Source organism: Felis catus, chromosome A3, assembly GCF_018350175.1.
Source record: "Felis catus isolate Fca126 chromosome A3, F.catus_Fca126_mat1.0, whole genome shotgun sequence".
In the NCBI taxonomy this organism is placed as follows: domain Eukaryota; kingdom Metazoa; phylum Chordata; class Mammalia; order Carnivora; family Felidae; genus Felis; species Felis catus.
In genome coordinates, this window is record NC_058370.1 from 23739683 (window position 1) to 23760773 (window position 21091).

The following is a 21091-nucleotide window of genomic DNA, read 5'->3' on the forward strand; positions in this document are numbered from 1 at the left end:
TTGATCTCATAACCTGTGAGATCATGACCTGAGCTGAAATCGAGTGTCAGATGCCCAAATGACTGAGCCACCCAGGCGCCCCCTTGGTGATCAGTTTTAATGCAACCTCTGGGGCGCCTGGGTGTATCAGTCAGTTAAACAACTCTTGGTTTTGGCTCGGGTCATGATCTCAGATTCATGAGTTCGAGCCCCGCATCAGGCTCTGTGCTGACGGTGCAAAGCCTGCTTGGGATTCTCTCTCTTTGCCCCTCCCCCACTCAAACTGTCTCTGTCTCTCTCAAAAATAAATAAATAAACATAAAAAACAAAATTAAAGGCAATCTCCGTGAGGAAGACCTTCCCTCCCCTAAAATCTTATCTAAAATATATATCCTCAACTCCCATTTCTACTTCAGCATCCTATTTCTTCCCTCCATACCAGGTAACATAATCTGCAATGATTTATCTGGGGGATTATTTTATTGATGTCTCCCCCCACAAAACTATAAGTTCTACTGGGGCAGGGACCATGCTGTCTTGTTTATCCCTGCATCCCCCACCCCTGGCACAGCATCTGGTATTCACACAAGCATATATATACTAAGTGAATGAAGTGTCAGCTTTGAAGACAGGGACCACATCCTCTCCACATGGCTACCTGTATAGTCCAGGGCTGGAGACACAAGAGGCTAGGTTACCTGAGCAAAGAACTCTCCACCTTAACGTGACCACAGCAGCGAGACAGGCTAAAGCCCACTCCACAGCCCGTCAAGCCTACCTGGCTTTCTCGCTCTCCAGCTCCTTCTGGATTTGGCTATACTCCTGGGCCTCTCTCAGCTTCTCCTTAATCTCCTGCTCCACCAGCCTCTGGGAGTCATCCTTGGAAACCAGCTGAGACTTCAAGTCCTCCACCTGGGATGATAAAGGCATGAGGACAAAGGGCAGGTGGCCAGCAGGAGGAGGCTTCTCACTCCGCCTGGGGCTCCGGGGTCCTTCAAGGTTTACCTTAGTTACTGGCTCATGTCCCATGCTCTGGGGCTTCTCCAACCCTTACACACTATTCTTACTGCCCCTCCCCCAGTGCCGTTCAGCCTCACCCTCATCCCCTAGCCCCACACCTGCTGTGTAAAGGCAGGTGCAAATTAAAATCTTGCCTGAATATAACTACCCAAAGGCAAAGTGATGGGCAAGTGTATTGTGATTGTATTTTTAAAAAATAAACAGTCAGAACACCAGCTGATACAGGATTCTGAGAAGGAAAAGCAATCAGAGTAGGAAAAGCAACCTGGTATAAAAAATACCGTATCTCAGGGCGCCTGTGTGGCTCAGTCAGTTAAGCATCCAACTTTGGCCTAGGTCATGTTTTCAGGGTTCTCATGAGTTTGAGTCCAATATCAGGCTCTGTGCTGACAGCTCGGCCTGGAGCCTGCTTTGGATTCTGTGTCTCCCTCTCTCTCTCTCTGCCCCTCCTCTGTTCATGCTCGCGCTCTCTCTCTCTCTCTCTCTCTCTCTCTCTCTCTCAAAAATAAACATTAAAAAGTTTTGGAAAAAAATACTGGATCTCTGGGGAGGGTGGGAAGAATGATGGGCACCGGAGAAAATCTAAGTTCTGTGGTTAACACAGGGAGAGAGGACTATCCTGGGGCTCTGAGGACACATGCGCAGCTCTCAGCACCCTTCTATTTTCCCTCCTTCCCAAGCTCAGGCAGCAGGGCCAGGGTTCCCCTTTCCTACTGGAGTCACGGGAGAGGCTGGCTACGCTGGGGAAGGGCTGCAGGGCTGGGAGACAGGAGGGGGCACCTGCTCCTGCAGGTCTGTCTTGGCCTGCAGCAGGGCCCTGCACTCTTCTCGGAGACCAGCAAGGTCACCCCTGTCCCGTTGGGCTGCCTGCTCCAGTTCCTGCCGAGCATCCCGGAGCTGGGTCTGCAGCAGCTCGGTGGTCTCCTGCAAAAGGAGAAGACCGTGGTGAGCAGAGGGAAATGCTGGGGCCTGCGTCTTGAAGCCCATGTCACATTAACACTGGTTTTTCAACTGGGTTGGCAAAAGCTGAGGCAGGATGCCGCAATCCACACTGTTTCCACAATGTCACCTCAACCCTCACCTCCTGTTCCCGAATCTCCTCCCCCACAAAGCCTGCTGGCTCACCCAGGCTTTCTTGGTCGGGGCCCCTCAGTTGGTAGCAGTCCCTCACCCAGACCATTGTAGTGGCCTCCTGTCGCATATCCCTACTTCCACTTCAGGCCACCACCCCCTACATGTGAGCATGCGTGTGCGCACACACACACATACACACACACATACCCCTCCACTCAGCAGCTAAAGTATTTCTTAAAATATATATAATAAATCATGTCCTACTCTTCTTTTTAAATACCATCCAACAGTTTCCCACTGCCCTTAGAACAAATTCTAAGCTCCTACCATGGCTAACCAAGGGCTCCCACTTACCTTTCCACTGGCCCCTGAGCCTGTCGAGCTGGAGCCACAGGGCCTCCTTTCTGCCCTGGCCCTTCCCCGAGCCCTTTTCTGTCTATGCCACAGCCCTTATGGTGGCTATTTCCTCTGCTTAAACAGTTCTTCAAATAGCTAGCTTCTCTCTCTTTTTAAAGGGCTTTACTGAGGGCCACCTGGGTGGCTCAGTCAGTTAAGCGCCCAACTTTGCTCAGGTCATGATCTCACAGTTTGTGAGTTCGAGCCCCGCGTCGGGCTCTGTGCTGACAGCTCGGAGCCTGGAGTGTGCTTCGGATCCTGTGTCTCCCTCTCTCTCTGATCCTCGCTTGCTCATGCTCTGTCTCTCTCTCTCTCAAAAATAAGTAAACGTTAAAAAAATTAAAAAAAATAAAGGACTTTACTAAGATATAGGTCATATACCATACAATTCACCCATTTAAGCATGCAATTCAATGGTTTTCAGTATATTCAGAGTGGTACAACTATCACCACAATCCATTTTAGAACATTTTTATCATCCCAGAAAGCAAGACTGTACCCTCCCTAACCCCATCCCTACTTCCAACCACTCATCTGCTCTCTGACTCTGTACACTTGCTTATCCTGGACACTTTCTACAAATGGAATCATACACCTACAAATGGCCTCTTGTGACTGGCTTCTTACATGAAGCACAATGCTTTCATGATTCATCCCTACTGTTACATGTCGTTGGCTCTTTCTAACCTTCATGTCTCAGCTCAAATGTCGCTTTCTCAGTGAACCCCCCCGACCACCTTGTGCAAAGTGGCCTCCTTTGACTCACTCTCAATGATTTCACCCTATCCATTTCCTTTACAGCACTTATCATAATCTGTAATTATCTCCTTTATTCTGTGTCTGCTTGTTTTCATCCGCTCTACCACTAGAATACGAGCTCGTTGAGGGCAGGGACCGTGTCTGTCATTTCACTGCTGTGCTTCACCTTTATGTTTGTCATGTGACAGCACCTAGCCCAGGACCTGGTGCAAAGAAGCAACAGAGAACTGGCCAATGTTGAAGCAGCACATCAATACCGCCTTTCCTCTCTGCCCAGGACCACCCTCCATACCTGCTCCTTTAACTTCTGAACCTTCATGTCCTGCCTCAGGCGTTCCAGTTGTTGGCTGGCTTCTGCCAGCTCCTTCTGCGTCTGCAGCAGTGTCTCCAGGAGGGACACCCTCTCCTTCTCAGTTTCGAGCTGCATCTGTGGATAGGCAGGAGGGCAAGGGCTTGCTGCATCAGGGGTGACCATGCTCACCCTCTAGGCCACAGACACAGCCCAGCTGCTCAAGGGTTCTTCCAGAATGTGGGGTGGGGGCTGAGGGCCAAAGAAGATCTGGACCCACTGGTTAAGAACCAGGAAGTACAAAGATTGTCACTGGTTTGCAAGCTGACAGGATGTGGTGAACATCAGCCCTCCCTCAGGAAGTGTGGCATACTGTCGGCCCCACAGCTAATAGCGCCGGTCACCCCTTCTCACTAAGCAGCAAAGTGGGCATGTACGTCTCTTCTGGAAGCCCCCCTGCAGCAATACTCCTGGGAGTAGACAAGGAAGTGGTCAGAGGTAGGGGGATCACAGCTCCCATCTCCCCAGCTTCCCACCTGGCAGAGGGCGCTCTCTGCCTCCGCCCTCTCTTCCTCCCTCTGTGTCCGGATGGCCTCGGTTTCTGCCTGCTGTTCCGTCAGCCTCATTTCCAGCTCCATTTTCTCCCTCTCTAGGCTCTCCAGAGCCTTTCCCAGTTCCTGCTGGTGCCGGGAGCGCTCTTTCTCCTGGTCGTGTGAAGGACTCACGGTTAGAACCCAGTGGGTAAGGACAGGAGGCAAAAGGAGGGCTGGAGCAGAGAAGGTCTCAGCTGGGTGTCCTTGGTACCTCTCTCAGCCTGTCTCCCCATTGACAAAGTGAGGTTGCTAACTCTTGGCTTATCTGTCTCACCAAATTTTATGAGAATCAAATAAGAGTTGTAAAAAATCAAATGATAAAATACACAAGAAAGCATTTTCTAAAGTGCAATTGTCCCTAACATAGGCTACAGATATGTTATTTTCAAGCAACCACATCACTTATGGTTGACGGTTGTAACAATGAACTGAGGTGGCAGATTGGTTCTCTGCTGCCCACTCTGCCCTGTCCAAGGTGGTAGAGTTAGCCTCCCAAAAAGTCAGGCTGAGCCTAGCTAGGATGTCTCCTGCTATACAAGGGCATGAGGACAGGGCATCCTGGTCCTCCCGGAGGTCAGCCAGTGACCAAAGCCTTCCCCAATCCCCCAGACTAAGCCGGCACCCTCTCTTAGCTTCTCAGGATAGTTGGTGAAGGGCTCTAGAGCCAGGCTGCCTGGGTTACAGTCTTTATTTAATCCAACACCACTAGTGAGTGACCTGGGTTAATTTCAATCTCATCTCTGTTACTCAGTTTCCTCATCTATAAAAATGGACATAACAATTTGGGTTGCTTTAAGGACTGAGATAAGTCTTTATCACCTTTTATCACCTTACTTAACACCTTTTATCATTAGCATTAAGAGAGAAGTTCCCTGCACCTTTCCTTTAAAATATTTACAAGCTCTCAAGGTGCCTGGCTGACTCAATTGGTAGAGCATGCAACTCTCAATCTCAGGGTCGTGAGTTCAAGCCCCACGTTGGGCATGTAGCCTACTAAAAATAAATTAATAAAAATATTTACATATTTTTGCTCGAATTATGCATTCATTTAATGGGAATGCCTCTAGGGTTTCACCCCTTTCCAACATCATCTTGTACAGCTTCCCCCTCACTGGCCACACTGACCTCCTTTCAGGACCTTGAGCACACTACACACTCTCATACCTTTAAGGCCTTTCTTTCCTCATGCTTTCCTGCTCCTTAGAACACCCCTGCCTGCCTCCCACACCATTGTTCCTCACAGCTTAATTAATGCTTCCCCGGAGAGGCCTTCCCAGACCACACACTCGAAACAGTTCTGTTGCTCTTAAAACTTGCTGTTATAAGTTGCTATTGCTCTTGCTCTTGCTGTTGCCCCCTTGCTGTTGCTCTTATAACACCCAGTTCTTATTCTTCATGGATCTTCCATAATAACTTACACGCTTACATATTAACTTGTTTAATACTTGTCTTCTCCTTTGAGGTTTTAAGCTCCATAAGGAGAACCACGTCTACTTTGCTCTCCACTGTCTCCTCAACACCCCCCACACAGTAAACACTCAACATTGCACAAATGAATCACATTTCAGCTGCGGGACTGTTAAGATGCCTAAGAATAGCAATCCATAATGCCACAGTTATCAAACGGCTATGGACATCAAATCATTCCCTCTAATTTAAAAAGCCAGCTGTGAAAATATGAGAAAGATGAATTTTAATAGTAATAAGTGTTTAAAAAAAAAAACTGGCCTATTCACTCAATTTGATTAGAAGTGTGTTATAGCTACCAAAAGAGCCAATTCCATGATGTCCAGGAAGTAACAGGCTAGGGTTGCCAGTTAGGTTGTGGATCAGAATATTCTGCACATTGGGTCATGAGTAACGTGTAACATGTCTAGAGGAAAGCAAGCATGTTGGTGAGGTATTTCAAGCAAACCTAAGATGTGATTTGTTTCACGTAATAGATTTTGGCTTGACATAAGGAATAATTTTTCAATAACTAGATCTACCTAGAAATGAATGGGCAGCCATTGGTGGAATACAACAGAAGCTAAGTGACCATATGAAAGGGATCCTGCAGGAATGACCACAGCATAAATGGTTAAGAGATGGTTAATTCCTGTTCTACTGCTTATTAGCCATGTGACCTTGAGTGATTTCTCTACATCTCAATTTCCTCACTAGCTAGTAGTAGGTAGGCTATCTGAAATAATGTAAATAGCATTTAGCAAGGCATGTGGCATGGGGAAGTGGTTGATGAGTGTCCACTATCACTACAATTAAAGGGGGTACATGCACTAGGTGAAAGAATGAAGACTAGAGCCTCTAAGAGTTTTTCCAATTGTTAGGATTCCAGGAGAAGGCAGTCATAGTTAAAACTAACAGACTCTCAGGGGTGTCTGGCTGGCTCAGTTGGTAGAGCATGCGACTCTTGATCTCGGGGTTGTGAGTTCAACCCCCCACATTAGGTGTAGAGCTTACAATCAATCAATCAATCAATCAATCAAACTAACAGACCCCAAGAGTTATGAGAGTAGTCAACCTTTTCAATCAGTAGGGAGATCATAAAGTCAGATGATCAGAATTCAGGGGGATTGTCTGAATGCGAGGAAAGGAAAAAATGGAACACGCCCTCCCATGACTCAGGTATGGCCATGAGATGGTCAATCCTTCCAGAGAAGCCTAGATTATGTCAGGTGGTTACTCATTATTTTGGAACTTTATTGCATCTTTCACTTGGAGGATTTTCCCGGGGTGATATGCCTAATTCTTGCTGGGGAAAGTGCCTTCTGGACACTGTTCAACAAATAATTAAATTACTTACTTTAGGCATATAATTTCAAAACAAGCAAACTTCTAGCTACCATCTTGCCAACAAGTCTGCCTTGTAATAACAGTCAAATCACAAATACACACAAAGCACAAATCAACTTCTATTTTCAGAGACCTGAAAAACAAGATTTCTGAACCTTCCAGCTGCAAAATGGCAAAAAATACTGATAAAATATTAAATATATGTTGTGGGTTTTTTTTCAATGTTTATTTATTTATTTTGAGAGAGATAGAGACAGTGCAAACAGGGAAAGGGCAGAGAGAGAGGGAGAGAGAATCCCAAGCAGACCTTGGCCATCAGCACAGAGCCCAATGCAGGGCTTGATCTCAGGAACCATGACATCATGACCCGAGTTGAAACCAAGAGTCAGACACTTAACTGACTGAGTCATCCAGACGCCCCAGTGTATGTTTTAATGTGTAAGTGAGCCAGCAGGAAAATAATGAAAATTTCACAGGAGTCAAAATCAAAGCAAGACTTGTGCTTTGTAAATGGTAAATGAGTACAGACCGGCTTCCCACTGGAGGTATCTGCTAAACCTAATAACTCTGAAATTCATTTTAATGCTACGTGGGAAAAAGAAAACAGAAGACAGGGGTGGGGAGTCCAATAGAAGATTCCCACATAAAACTGGACCTCCAACAGGCTAATCAGGGGTCAATAAACGATGGCACATGAGCAAAATCTGGCCAGCCTCCTGTTGCTGTATGGCCTGTGAACTAACAGTGGTTTTAATACTTTTAATGGTTGAAAAGCAGCAAAAAAAAAAAAAAAAAAAAAAAAAAAAGAGAGAGAGAGATTTTTGTGACGTGAAAATTATGTGAAATTAAAATTTCAGTGTTCACACTTAAAGTTTTATTTGAACACAGACATGCTCATTTGTTTACATGGTATCTCTGGCTACTTTTGTACTACAATAGCAGAGGTGAATAATTACGACAGAGACCATAAGGTCCACAAAACCTAATATGTGGCCCTTTACAAAAAAACCTTGCCTATCCCTGGGCTATGGTACTCTCAGTAGAAGGATAAACTTGAGAGAGAGAAGAAGGAAAGAGAGAAATGGGGAAGAGAAAGGGACAGAAAGTAGGGGGAGAGAAAACAAAACAAAACAAAATCCCACAGAAGGAAATAGCAAGAACATTTATTTGCTTCAACTTTTACACAAGATTAAAAAAAAAAAATTTCCATTGAGAAGTCAACCACAACCTGGTCTTCATGTGGGCATAGGGCTTGAATGTGACCCCAAATACTTTCAACAGAAATTTTATTTCACTTCATTTTAAAATTTTATTTTGAGATGGTTCTGGGATGATAGAACCTTTAATCCAACACTATTAGTACAAGTGACCTCAGTTAATTTCCATCATATTTCTGTGCCTCAGTTTCCTCATCTATAAAAATGGGGATAACAACAGTGTCCCCCCTTCTGCTAGGAAATTCCTAACAGAAGAAAAAGCAAATTCTCTGAAGAAAAACTCTTCCACCTTAGGCCAAAAGGATTCCCACAGAAAAATTTCTAAAGAATGTGAGCTCAGAGTCAAGAATCATAAAACACAGGAGTGAGAACCAATGGAAAAAACATGTAACAGAGTCAGGCTCGAAAAGATTTTATTTTTATTTTATTTTTAATTTTTTTAAATTATTTAATTTTGAGAGAGAGCAAGTGCATGAGCAGGAGAGGAGCAGAGAGAGAGAGAATCCCAAGAAGACTCCGCACTATCAGTGCAGAACTTGATGTGGAGCTTGATCCCACTAACCATGAGATCATGACCTGAGCTGAAACCAGGAGTTGGGCGCTTAACTGAATGAGTCACTCAGGAGCCCCTGCCCGAAATGACTTTAGTTATTGGTGTTATTAAATAGCATAAAAATATGTTTCATGTGTTTAAAGAATAAAAGAGAGGATGAAAATATAAATTAAGGAAAGAAACTAAAATATGACCAAGAAGATTTGAAAAAAAAACTGAATAGAATGTCTAGAAATAAAAAAAATTAATAAGTGAAATATAAAACTTGGTGAATAGACTACATAGCAGATTAGACACAGCTGAAAGGGAGTTAGTGAGTAGAAGACAGATCTGAAAAATCATCTACAATACAGTATAGAAAAAGAAAAATGAATGTAGAAAATGTAATAGTCAAGATACATGGAAAATACAGTAAGAAGGTCTGACAAACAACTAATCAGGGTCTTCTTGACACAAACAATAGAATAATGCATATGCTGAGAGAAAATAACTATCATCCTAGAATTTTATACCCAATGAAACTATCTTTCAAGAATAAAAGTAAAATAGAAATATTTTCAGACAATTAATTACCAACAGACCCTCACCAAAGAAATTCTTTTTCAAGGAGGAAAATAAATCCAAATAGAATGTCTGATATGCAAGAAGGGATGATGAGTGAAAATCATTTGTAATTTTTTCAGTGTATCTAAACAAATATTCATGGTTGAAAACAAGTCAAAATAATTTGTGGTGTTAACAAACTAGTTAAAACAAAACACATTGAATAAAACAGTACATAGGTCGGGAGGAGTGAATGCAGTCCTTGTGTCATTCAGGAAAATGGTAAACATACTGATTAATGATTTTATTAAGTATGTATTTTTTAAAATTTGTTAATGTTTTTGTTTTTTAATTTATTTTTGACAAAGAGAGAGAACATGAGCAGGGGGGAGGCAGAGAGAGAGACAGAAACACAGAATCTGAAGCAGGCTCCAGGCTCTGAGCTGTCAGCACAGAGCCCGATGTGGGGCTCGAATTCGTGAACCGCAAGATTATGACCTAAGCCGAAGTCAGCTGCTTAACCGACTGACCCACCCAGGCACCCCTATTAAGTACGTATTTTTAAATATTAAAGGAAACAACTAAAATTTTTTTAAAAATAGAGAACAGACCACCCAAAGTAGTAGAGAGAGAAAAAGAACCCAGAAAAGAATACAACTTAATCATCCAATTGAACTCCCTAAAAGAAGTTAAGAAAGGTGACCTCCCTGCCCCAAAAGATATAAAAAGGCAGGAAAAATAGCATCAGATAGTAGAAATAAATCCAAATATACCTATAGTCACAATAAAAACAAATAGACTAAGTTATATAATTAAAAGATAAAAGAAATACAGTTCTGAATTAGACAAGAAGGAGTCCAAGGCATTCCTCTGCTCCCTTTACATCCTGGGGCCAGTATAACAATCCTAAATCCCAGGATCCATGTTTAATTCTCTGTACATACTCAAACAACAACAATAATAGTTAACACAAATATAGAGCTTACTACATACATGTCAGGAATTGTTCTTGGTGTTTTTCATATATTGCTCAATTACTAGCTAGAGGCTGGATTTTACACCATGGAACCAGGCTAGTCCTGCTCAGATTTCACTCTTATAAGCAGCAATATCTGTCCCAAGAGTCAATGGGTGGAGCACTCACTGAAGGGAGGCCACATCTGCCTCTCCTGTCCCCAGCCACATCCATGACCTACCCATTTCTCCTGGAGCCGGTTCACCTCCTCCTCATGGGCTGACTTCTGCTGCTGCAGGGCAGTGTGCCCCTCTTGCTCAGCCTGGGCCAGCTGTCTGGCTGCGTTCTCCCGCTCCTGCTCTGCCCGGCTCCGTTCAGTGTCCAGTTCCAGCTTCAGGCACCTCACTTCCCCTAAGATGCCAGGGACAGGTATCTCTCGCTGGGCCTCTGCCCTCTTCCCCTCTCCCTTCTCCCCAGATCTCATAAACAACTTCCGTCCGGGAAGCCCTGAGCCTGGCTGGAGGAGGACCTCTGAGCTTCCCATTTGCTTCCAGGCTTTCAAGATCTCCATGGAATGAAGAGTCCCCATCCCAGTTGCGGGGACTGGGGGGGGGGGGGGGGGGAGGAGAGGAGGGGTCTCACCTTGAATTACTTCCTTGGCTCGAGTGACAGTTTGAATCTGGATCTCCAGCTGTCCCTTGGTGACCTCTATCAGAGAATTTTGTTGTTGGGCCTCGAACAGATTGCTCTCTAGTTGCTCCTTGGCTGAGCTGTCAGGTTCAGGAATAAGGAAGAGTTCTTACCCATCCAGCCCCTTAACCTTCCTTAAGAGGAGTTGGATTCTAAGTACTGACTACCCAGAGAAATTAGGCGGCAATTACAAATTCATAACTCATTTAGGACCCGTTTACTTTGGGCAGGGAGCTTAGGTTGGCTACTCCTTGCCTTGCAGAACTCTCTCTGTCCTTGGCTGAACTGCGTGTGGGCCCTACCTGAGCCCTAGTAGTTGTTCAGAGAGGTCCTGCCGGTCTCGCTCCACAGCCTGCAGCCGCACCTCTAGGCCTGCTCTCTCCCGTACTAGGGCCTCCTTCTCCTGCACTTCCCGAGCAAGCACTTCGTCCTGTCGCTTCATCTCCTGATGCAGCTGCTCCAGCTGAGCGAAGGCTGCCTCCTGCTGATGGTGAGCCTGAGAGGGAGAAATCCGGGAGATTACAGGGCAGAGGCAGGATCCGCTGGGGCTGCTATCACCAGGTTGGGGCATTGGCCCTTCAGAGACTCTGGACCCAGCTCTGTGAGTCCTGAGCATTGCCCACTCATATAAGTGGCATTTATCTACTTCCCTCATCAACCTGTAGAACTCCCAGCCCAGGAAGCATGTTCTCCTTTGTGCAAGACCCGGGGTTAGGGCTGCAAGAGAACTACCTCTAAGGAGCTTTTAGTCTTTAGAATTTAAAACATGTATATCATCAGGAAGAAAACAATCAGTCTCTGAGAAAGGGATTCTGGGAAGGAAAATTTGTATCATTTTAGGGCAGTGAGAAGTTTGGTAGAGGCAAAAGATGATCTTTGAGCTGTGTCATTGGTTCAGAAAAAATTTACTGAGCCGCTGCTATGTGCTGGACATTGTGCTAAAAGATGGAGGAATAAAAACAACTAAGACACAGCCTTGCCTTCAAGGAGCTTTTGGTCTAATGCTGGAGACTATAAACAGACAATTATAATACAGTGAGAAGGCTGTGGCAGCTGGAACATGCAGGAGGTACTGTTAGAGCATCCAGGAAAAGGCATCTAATTCAAACTGGAAAGTGTGAAGTAGTAAGGAATCTGAAGGATTCTTATGGGAATTGTTTAAAAAAAATCTTTTTTAACGTTTATTTATTATTGAGAGACAAAGAGACACAGAGTGTGAGCAGGGGAGGGGTAGAGAGAGGGAAGACATAGAATCTGAAGTAGGTTCCAGGCCTACTTCAGCTCTGAGCTGTCAGCACAGAGCCTGACATGGCGCTTGAACTCACGAACTGTGAGATCACCATCTGAGCCGAAGTCAGTCGCCTAACCAACTGAGCCACCCAGGCGCCCCTGGGAATTGTTTTTAAAAAAGGGAAGATATGGGGCGCCTGGGTGGCTCGGTCGGTTAAGCGTCCGACTTCGGCTCAGGTCATGATCTCGCAGTCCATGAGTTCGAGCCCTGCATCGGGCTCTGTACTGACAGCTCAGAGCCTGGAGCGTGTTTCAGATTCTGTGTCTCCCTCTCTCTCTCTCACCCTCCCCTGTTCATGCTCTGTCTCTGTCTCGAAAATAATAAAAAATAAAAGGTTAAAAAAAAAAAAAAAGGGAAGATGTACCTGAAACCAGTAACACTGGTCACTTTTAGGAAGTAAGACCTTTTCACTTCCTGAATCATTTCTGTTGAGTTTTCATTTTCTACATTGAGTACGTGTGGTATCTTAATGGGATGTATCAGTTTTGTGTTCTCACCTCGCTTAATTTCTCTTGAATTTCTTCCTTCTCTTCCTGGATGCCCCTGAGATCTGCCCGCAGCTCAGCCCCAGTCTCCTCTGCTTTCTGCAGCTGAACCTCCAGGTGAGTGTTCTTCTCCTGCAGGGCGTCCCTACTCCTCTCGGCTTCTGCCAGGCCCAACTGCAAAGTGCTTCTTGCCTGCTCAGCTGCTTCCATTCTGCTGCACATAGATTGGTTCTCCTGTTCCAACTACTGGTCAAAAGGGGAAAGACATCAAAGACAAATGGTTACAGTTTACAGACCAAGTGCTAAGATGGAAGTCCAAGTAAGACATGAATCTATGACTCATAGGAGAAACACAGGAGGGCTTGTAAGAGAGGGGGACTATGCATTCATTTGGTCTGGTGCCTGTTTTCCAGGTACTAGATGGGTTGATGCTGGGGATGGAGATTAAAAAGGCAAAACCCTACTCTTAAAGAATTCAGAATAAAGGGAATCTGGAACATTTCTAGGGCTCAAGGGAATAGGAGCAGTGAAGAGACATGTTAACTTTGCAACCTATAAGAAACACACTCTTTGAGATGTAGGCTCTTTAGCAGATCCTTTTCTCGAGATTGCCATTATCTCACACAATGGGATTAAAAACTGAGTCTTCCTTCCAGAGGACACAGGCCTCCTTCCCAGCCCTGGAGATTTTACCCTCCAGCCCAAAGGTGGTTCTGTTGTAGGTGTGGGAGCAGACTATTTTTAACGGCTAAGCCCAGGCCTTATAGTCTTTGCTGCCCTCTGTTCCGTCAATGTTCCTTTTGCTCATTTTAGGACCACATTTGGGAACTGATCCATCTTGCACTGATCCATTAAGGACTCTTCCCTGTCATGGGCATGAGCTTTACCAGTCACTGGCTTGCCTTCTGTCAGGGCCCAGCCCTTACTCTGTGGATCAGAGAAATCTGTGCTCACCTGGAGAAGCTGCTGGTTCAGTCCAACTTTATCTAAGGCCAAAGCCTCATTTAAGGCACTGAGCTTTGCAGCTGCAGCCCGAAGGTCGGCGACCTCTGCCTTCAGGCTGTTCTCAGAACTAGACAGCTCCGCAACACACCGTTCTGCCTAAAAACAAAGAGAGTTAAAGGGTTTCCGTGTTCACGTTTTCCCACCACGGTGAACAGCTCACATCTCCAACAATTGCTGCCGTCCTTGAACAGAGATCAGTTAACGCTCCAATCCTTCCCTTACATTTGCAACAAGTTTTCCCTTCATTCATTCACTCCTTTGTTCATTCACTGAGAAGTGAGAGAGGAGCTCATAGTACAGAGGCACAGACATCAGGATGTAGAAACAACTATCGCTGTGATGACTTCATACACAATGTCAGCACAAAGTGCTCTGGAAACTCAAAAAAAAAAGGCATTCGTTGAGGTTGGGGGAGCCAAAAGTGCTTGGTAGGAGAGCTGGCGATTAAGCTGGGTATTGAGAGGTGAGAAGCGGTTTGTGGTGAGAGAGAGAGGAAAGAAGCAGTCCGTGGGAAGTGAAGAGTACGTGGGAAGCAGCAGAGTCATGAAAATGCATGGCGAAACTGAAGCTGTGACAGGAGTCCAGGTATATGGGGAGTTAGGACAGGTTATAGACAGAGGAGGAAGCCAGAAGGCAAAGGGCTTTGAATGTGGCACCAAGCAGCTGGGAAGCCACTGAATGGTTACAGGAAGGAGACTGATGTAACCAGATTTATACTTTTGAAAAGCATTCTAACTCCAGTGTAGAGTACACTGGGAGGGACAGAACCCAAAAGCAGAGACTAGTAAGTGATGCAGGAAATATGAAGGGTCGAGACTTGAAGGGTGAAGAATGAGGCAGGCCGCATGGCCTTCGCCTAGAAACATAACTTTCCAAGCCACCCACACCACCTAGCAAGTGAGGGGTGGAGGCCCACGCACCCTGGCCAGTGCCGCGGTCACTTCTGTTTGCTCTTGCCTCAGCAGCTCCCTCTCCAGGTGACTGGACTCCAAGGCTTCCCGAAGTGTGATCAGCTCACTGAGTGATTCGGACTGTTTGGCTTCCAGGCCTGCCAGCGTCTCCTGACTACAATGGAAAGAGAGGAGGCTGGGGGCCATCTCAGGGAGTGGTCACACCCCAGAAGGGAACAGGAGTGTAATTACCTCTGCCAAGCAAAAGAATGAAGCTCTCTAAAAACTGATATGACCTCCATGACATATACAGTGAAAAAGGCAAGAAATTGGGAGAAATAAGAATATATACATATATTTGCATAAAGTAGCTGGAAAGATAAAGAGAAAGCAATTAATTATTTTTTTTGAGGGGAGAAGGGGCACAGGGGGAGGGAGAGAGAATCTTAAGCAGACACCATGCCCAGCGCAGAGCCTGATGTGGGGCTCTAACCCACAAACCGTGAGATCATGACTTAAGGTGAAATCAAGAGGATGCTTAACCAACTGAGCCACCCAGGCACCCCAAGAGAGCAATCTAAATGGGAAGGAAGGGAAATGGGATGGATGAAGCAGAGAGGTGTATCTCTGTGTTTGTCTTTTTAAGTAGCTTTGACTTTCAGATCGTTATAAATATTTTTTTTAATTTTTTTAATGTTTATTCATTTTTGAAAGAGAGAGGGAGAGAGAAGAATGAGTGGGGAAGGGCAGACAGAGAGAGGGAGACACAGAATCCAAAGCAGGTTCCAGGCTCTGAGCTGTCAGCACAGAGCCCGATGCGGAGCTTGAACCCACAGACTGTGAGATCATGACCTGAGCTGAAGTTGGCTGCTTAACCAACTGAGCCACCCAGTCGCCCCAGATCGTTATAAATATTGATAAATGTATTATCGATTCACACTAATTAAATTTAAAAACAAATAATCATCTTTGTGGGTTGTCTTTCCTCCTCCTTGATACAGGGGAGACCATTACTTGCACGAGTCATGACCCTTACAGAAGTCCTTTCATGCCTACTGGCTGCAAGGAGCTAGGGCACAGGAGAGGAGGGGGATACATATGCCAAAAGTGTAACTGTACCTGTACTGTAACTGGCACCAGTTACTGAAGACATACCACATGCCAGGCTCTATGCCAGCATTTTGCAAAACAGCATTCTAATCTCCCTGTGTTCCTTCAAGGTAAATACTATCATCTCCATCTTACAAATAAAGTAATCTGCCCAAGTGGCAGGACCACAATTTAAACCACACTTTTGCCAGCTCGAAAGTCCTTGCTTTCTCTATGATGTTATAGAGGGGAATTTACAGATTAGCTGGTCTCTTGACTCTGGAATTCCCTTCCTAGACCAGCTCATTTCCCATGACTTCCCAGAATGAAGTCCTACCCCTCACCCAGCCCAGCCCACCTTGAACATCTTTGCTGATCTGTCCCTTTCGCCCCTCTCCCACTCTCCACAATCAAACATGTCAAGGCCCAGCCCAAAGGCCACCATCTCCTCCATGAAACTTTCAATTGTTAACTCTCACTCCCATGCTCCCAGAGGACCCAGCCTGAAGCTCTATCTCATTCATACTTCATCTGGCCTCATGCACAGTTTGCTATTTACTTCTCTGTTTTCCCCCAGTAGACCACAAACTGCTTGAGATCAGTGCTTGTGTCTTATTTGCTTCTGTATCCCCCGCAGCCCTTATGGGTGCTCAGAAAAGCCTGGGTGAACTTTCTGTATTCATCTTTCTGCAAAAGAAGGAGCGGGAAGCTAATGTGAGCCCACTGCACGCCAGGCTGTGATTCACTCCACTTCCTAAGAGATGGGGGTGGGGTGGAGGAGGGTGTGGAACCGAAGGGAAAATCAAGCCCTAGGAAGGAGGGGACCGGTCACTCACAGGCGCTTCCTTTCACGGACAGCCAGGTGCAGCTCTTCCTGCTGTTCCTCCTTCTCGCCCTGAGCAGAGTCCCCCTGCAGCTGAAGCTCCATGTTGGTCCTTCGCAGTCGCCACGCCTCCTGTTCCAGTACCTCCAGCTGCTGCTGCAGCTCCTCCCTGGTCTTCTGCAGGAGCTCTCGCTCCCTAGAACATGGAGTCCAGAGATGAGCAGAAACCTTGGAACCTCAAATCCTTCCCGGAAGCAGACGTCACAGGGTCAAAGGACAGAGGTGTCTGTTTCCTTTAAAAACCTCATCTTCCAGGGCACCTGGGTGGCTCAGTCGGTTAAGCGTCCGACATGATATCACGGTTCGTGGGTTCGAGCCGCACATCAGGCTTTGCACTAATGGCGTGGAGCCTGCTTCGGATTCTTTGTCTCCCTCTCTCTCTGCTCCTCCCTCACTCACATTCTCTCTCTCTCTCTCTCAACAATAAATAAATAAACATAAAAAAAAAAACCCTCATCTTTCCTTTTAGGCGGGAAACTGTTGTTTGTTTGTTTTTGTCATCACAAAGATCCAAAACTGAGTGAGCCGGAATAAGCAGAACACAAAGCAAGACAGCCCAGAACTGTGTGACCGCACAGTCACTTCGGGGGGAGGGGCGGATGAACAGCCTTCTGCTTACTTGCTGAGAGACTCCACCTCTCCCTGGAGGTCCGTGGTCTGCCCTGCCAGAGTGTCACGTTCCCCGGTGAGTTTCTGCAGCCTCTGTCTCAAGGCCTTGACCTCCTCCTCCCACTGATCATGCTGTCTCCGCAAGGAGCTCACAGCTTCCTGACAGCCAGAAAGCTGCTGCCTCAGGTCCTGGGGAGGGAGAGTAACAGAAGTGAGATGGTGAGCAAGAGGAAAGAGCAAAGGAGGGGCATCAGGGGCCTGAGAGTGGGGCTGGGCGAGGGGGCTGAGCTAAGAATAGAGATCTGGCTGGTCAAGGGGCGCCTGGGTGGCTCAGTCGGTTGGCTCAGGTCATGATCTCACGGTTCATGAGTTCGAGTCCTGCATCAAGCTCGCTGCTGTCAGTACAGAGTCAGCTTTAGATTTTCTGTCTCCCTCTCTCTGCCCCCCTCTGCTCCTGCTCTCACTCTCAAAAATAAATACACATTTAAAAAAAGAAAAAAGAGGGGCGCCTGGGCTGATGGCCCAGAGCCTGGAGCCTGCTTCCGATTCTGTGTCTCCCTCTCTCTCTGCTCCTCCCCCGTTCATGCTCTGTCTCTCTCTGTCTCAAAAATAAATAAACGTTAAAAAAAAAAAATTAAAAAAAAAAAAAAAAAAAGAAAAAAGAGATGTGGCCAGTTTTAGCCAGTCGAGAAGACAGAGGATCAAAGATTACTGGGCTTCTGTGGTTCCCAGAGTCTCAGAGTCCATCATCTTCACATGTGAATTGGGGGAGTGGGGGCGGTCATGGAGATAGTTTAGTGTGGCTGGGACCATCAGAGCTGGGGAACACTTACCCACAGTGTCCCAGGGCTCCAGTTGCATACCTTTGTGTAATGCTATACGAAAGTTGCGTGCAAAGTGAAACGCACAGAAAATGGTGCCCGTTACCCACAAGTACAACTGGGCAGACACTGAGAGCTTCTAAAGAGCACTTTGGGGGTATTGATCAAACACCTCATGACTAGTCAACATAGTGAAAGGGGCAGTCCAGGCCAGGAGGGTGCCTGGGGCACAAATCAGTTTAGACACCCATTCCTGTGGCTGAGGAGGAATGGTGGGGCTCTCACCTGCACAGCCTGGCGTCTTCGAGTCACCACTGAACGCACCAGAGTAAGAGCCTTGCCTGGGTCCTGGGAATCAAACTGGGAGGAGTCGCCACTAGGGTCCAACTCCAAGGAGCTCTCGTGACCACAGCCTGGGGTCATACCGTCCCCTTCTTCCACCATGACCTGAAACCCACCACAGCACAGTCACCACCCTGCCGACCAAGGCCTAGAGTCTACACAGAAGACGTGATACTACAGGCTGGGCCAACCTGATGTTTTCCTTCTCAGCTCCTCTCCCTGGGGGTTGGGAGGAGGGTATCTAAGAGCAAAAAAGGATTGATTTCTCCAACTCCTTACCTTTGGTCACCCAAACCTAGGACTAGCAACAAGAGCACTTTCTGAGGTAATAATAAATGAAGAAATGAAGAAAGGGGATACCGACATAACAAAGACCAGAATCTAGCCACCGGCCTGAGAACTGCAGCCGGCACTAAGAGGGCCTGTTCCAGCAGGCAGTGCTAGCACATGAATGCTTAGCTACCCCTTAGGGTGCCGGTCTTCAAATACATTCAGAGAACTCGTTACCCAAAGTCCCTAAGCCCAAGTACCTCAGAGAGTGAATATCTAAGCATGACTAAGAGGACATGGAGGCCTGGGGAGGAGTGAGCCATAGCCCAGTTACCACAAACAGAAGGCTTACCAGTACCTGGGTTATATCCCTGATCACCTGCTGTAAAGACAGCTTCTCCTCTTGGGCATTCCTACTAAGTGATGCCTCGTGGTCCATTAATTCTGCATGATTTTTCTCCTGAACAGGGAAAAGATAGAGCTGTGAGCCAACCTCTCAGAAGCATCTATCATTCCACCCTCCAAATCAACCAGAATCTCATTCTGTCTCTTCTGTCAACCCCACTTTTTCTCTGACCACACGTGAGTGCTACTAATGTCCCAGGACTCTGAAGACAGTGTGATGTGGTGATTAAGAGTTCAGATTGAGTGAGTCAGAGGTCCAAATTAGACGGCCTGGATTAGAGCTCTTGCTCTATCACCTTCCTAAGATTGGTAACCTTAGGCAACTGCTTCTATGAGCTTCATTCTCTTTAACATAGGAATAATTAACAGCAACCACTTCACACATTTTTGTTGAGGCTTGAATGAAAAAGATGCATATAAATTACTCAACATAGTGCCTGGCACAAAAGAAATGCTCAATGAATATCACCTATCATTGGAGGGAGAATGGCAGATGCCTCTGTACAGCAAACAGATGCTTGAGATCTAAGGCTAGACAAGAGAAACCCCTAAGCCTCAGAGCTAGCAGTAAACTTGAAGACTCAAGATTTCCTCAGTTCCTTCTGATCATATTGTTAGTGAAGACCTCAAGACACAGACCTGCATTTGTGTTTTCTTTGGCCTACACAAAATTTGAACCATCGTTTATACATTGAGAGATTTTATGAATTGAGAAATTCTGACTTTCTGGCTTTTCTCAAAAAGCTAACAGATGCTAGGGGCGCCTGGGTGGCTCAGTTGGTTAAGCATCCGACTCTTGATCTCAGCTCAGGTCTTAATCTCAGGGTCGTGAGTTTGGGCAATGAATTGGGCTCCATGCTGGGTGTAAAGCCTACTTAAAAAAAAAAAAAGAAAGAAATACAAATACAAATAAAAAATAAAAAGTTAACAGATGGGCCAGACCAGCCCCCATTCCTACATGGCAATAATTTCCTGAAGTTGAACAGTGGGTGTCTTCTCCAGATGAGACATGTATTCTTTAGGGTCTGGAGTCCCTACTATGCCTCGTCATTTTCTCAATATTGAAACCAAGTGTCCCCTGTAGTACTCAAAACTAACTACGATAGCGCTAGAAAACCCAAATCCTTACAAGGGAACCCACTTCACTCTTTGGCATTATCTGGGTACTATGCACATTTGAATTTGCAAATTCCTGATCAAAAGGAACCAAAAAGGCATAAACAACTCTGAATCCCTGTAGATGCCAGCTCAGATAATACCAGGGGTTTGCATGAGGATAGGCATACAGGACCCGCCTAATAAAAGAGATCAAAATTCTTAGAAACGAAAGGAAATGTGGAATCAAGCCAGAGGTTCTCACGTCCAACTTTAGAGAGTCCCTTTGATAATATCTCTGGCAAACGTGAAGCCAGAGACACAAACCTCACTCTTCCACAGGGCAGACTGTTCACCTACTGAGCAGCTCTAGCTGTTAGACAAACTCTACCACCCTGTGACTTCTAGTCATCAACATTGCTTGTGCCCGCCTGGAAAACATCAAACAAGTCAACTCTTTCCCCAATGTCAGTCCTTCAGATCTGTGATGGCAGCCATCATATCTTCCTCAAGCCCTTTTTGCTCCAAGCTAACCATTGCCATATTCCTCAGTTGTTTCCCATATGACTAGGTTTTGAATCAATCACACATCCCCATCCTTTGCCAGGTGCCTCTTAATGTATGTCCCACTCTCTCCGATGAGGACACACCACATGCATACATCGTTGTAGTTTCCCCAGGAATATATAGGGATGGTAGACAGTATTTACTGGTGAATGCAAAAATGAATGAATGAATGAATATTCAGATTCAGCCAAAATTTATTTTTTAGCATTTTGTCAAGGAACATTTAACTGGTATCTTGCATTATCTATCCATAAAGGACAAGGAACCTATAGGCCTACTCCCAACTCCTTTCCCGAACAAAGGATCATGTACCAGGATCTCCATTGCCTCTCTCAGAGCCTTTAACATCTTCTCATAATCTTCATTTTGCTTCTGAGCCTGGGTCAGTAGAACAGAGAGCTCGGTCACCCTGAAGAGAAGAGCACAGCACTGTTATTTGGGCAGTGCACTGAGGTGACAGAGCTACTATGCAGCACGC

At 45.9% G+C, this 21091-nt stretch overlaps 1 protein-coding gene across 11 annotated transcripts in view; it reads right to left on the bottom strand.

Annotated features, from left to right (window-relative positions):
- The window catches only part of CEP250 (centrosomal protein 250), a 51750-nt gene that overhangs the window by 16517 nt on the left and 14142 nt on the right, over positions 1–21091 (bottom strand). For 8 of the 11 annotated variants that reach the window (XM_045053697.1, XM_045053698.1, XM_023251293.2 and 5 more), the window contains 15 exons: positions 20926–21022; positions 18899–19006; positions 18220–18381; positions 17124–17302; positions 16458–16640; positions 14563–14707; positions 13592–13738; positions 12650–12880; positions 11164–11357; positions 10814–10941; positions 10413–10582; positions 4054–4221; positions 3521–3655; positions 1780–1923; positions 758–891 (listed from right to left, as the gene is read on the bottom strand). In XM_045053697.1, coding sequence (XP_044909632.1) covers positions 758–891; positions 1780–1923; positions 3521–3655; positions 4054–4221; positions 10413–10582; positions 10814–10941; positions 11164–11357; positions 12650–12880; positions 13592–13738; positions 14563–14707; positions 16458–16640; positions 17124–17302; positions 18220–18381; positions 18899–19006; positions 20926–21022 — 2325 coding nt within the window. The remainder of the gene's footprint in view (positions 1–757; positions 892–1779; positions 1924–3520; positions 3656–4053; positions 4222–10412; positions 10583–10813; positions 10942–11163; positions 11358–12649; positions 12881–13591; positions 13739–14562; positions 14708–16457; positions 16641–17123; positions 17303–18219; positions 18382–18898; positions 19007–20925; positions 21023–21091) is intronic. The other 3 variants (XM_023251295.2, XM_006929814.3, XM_023251296.2) reach the window with 3 other exon arrangements.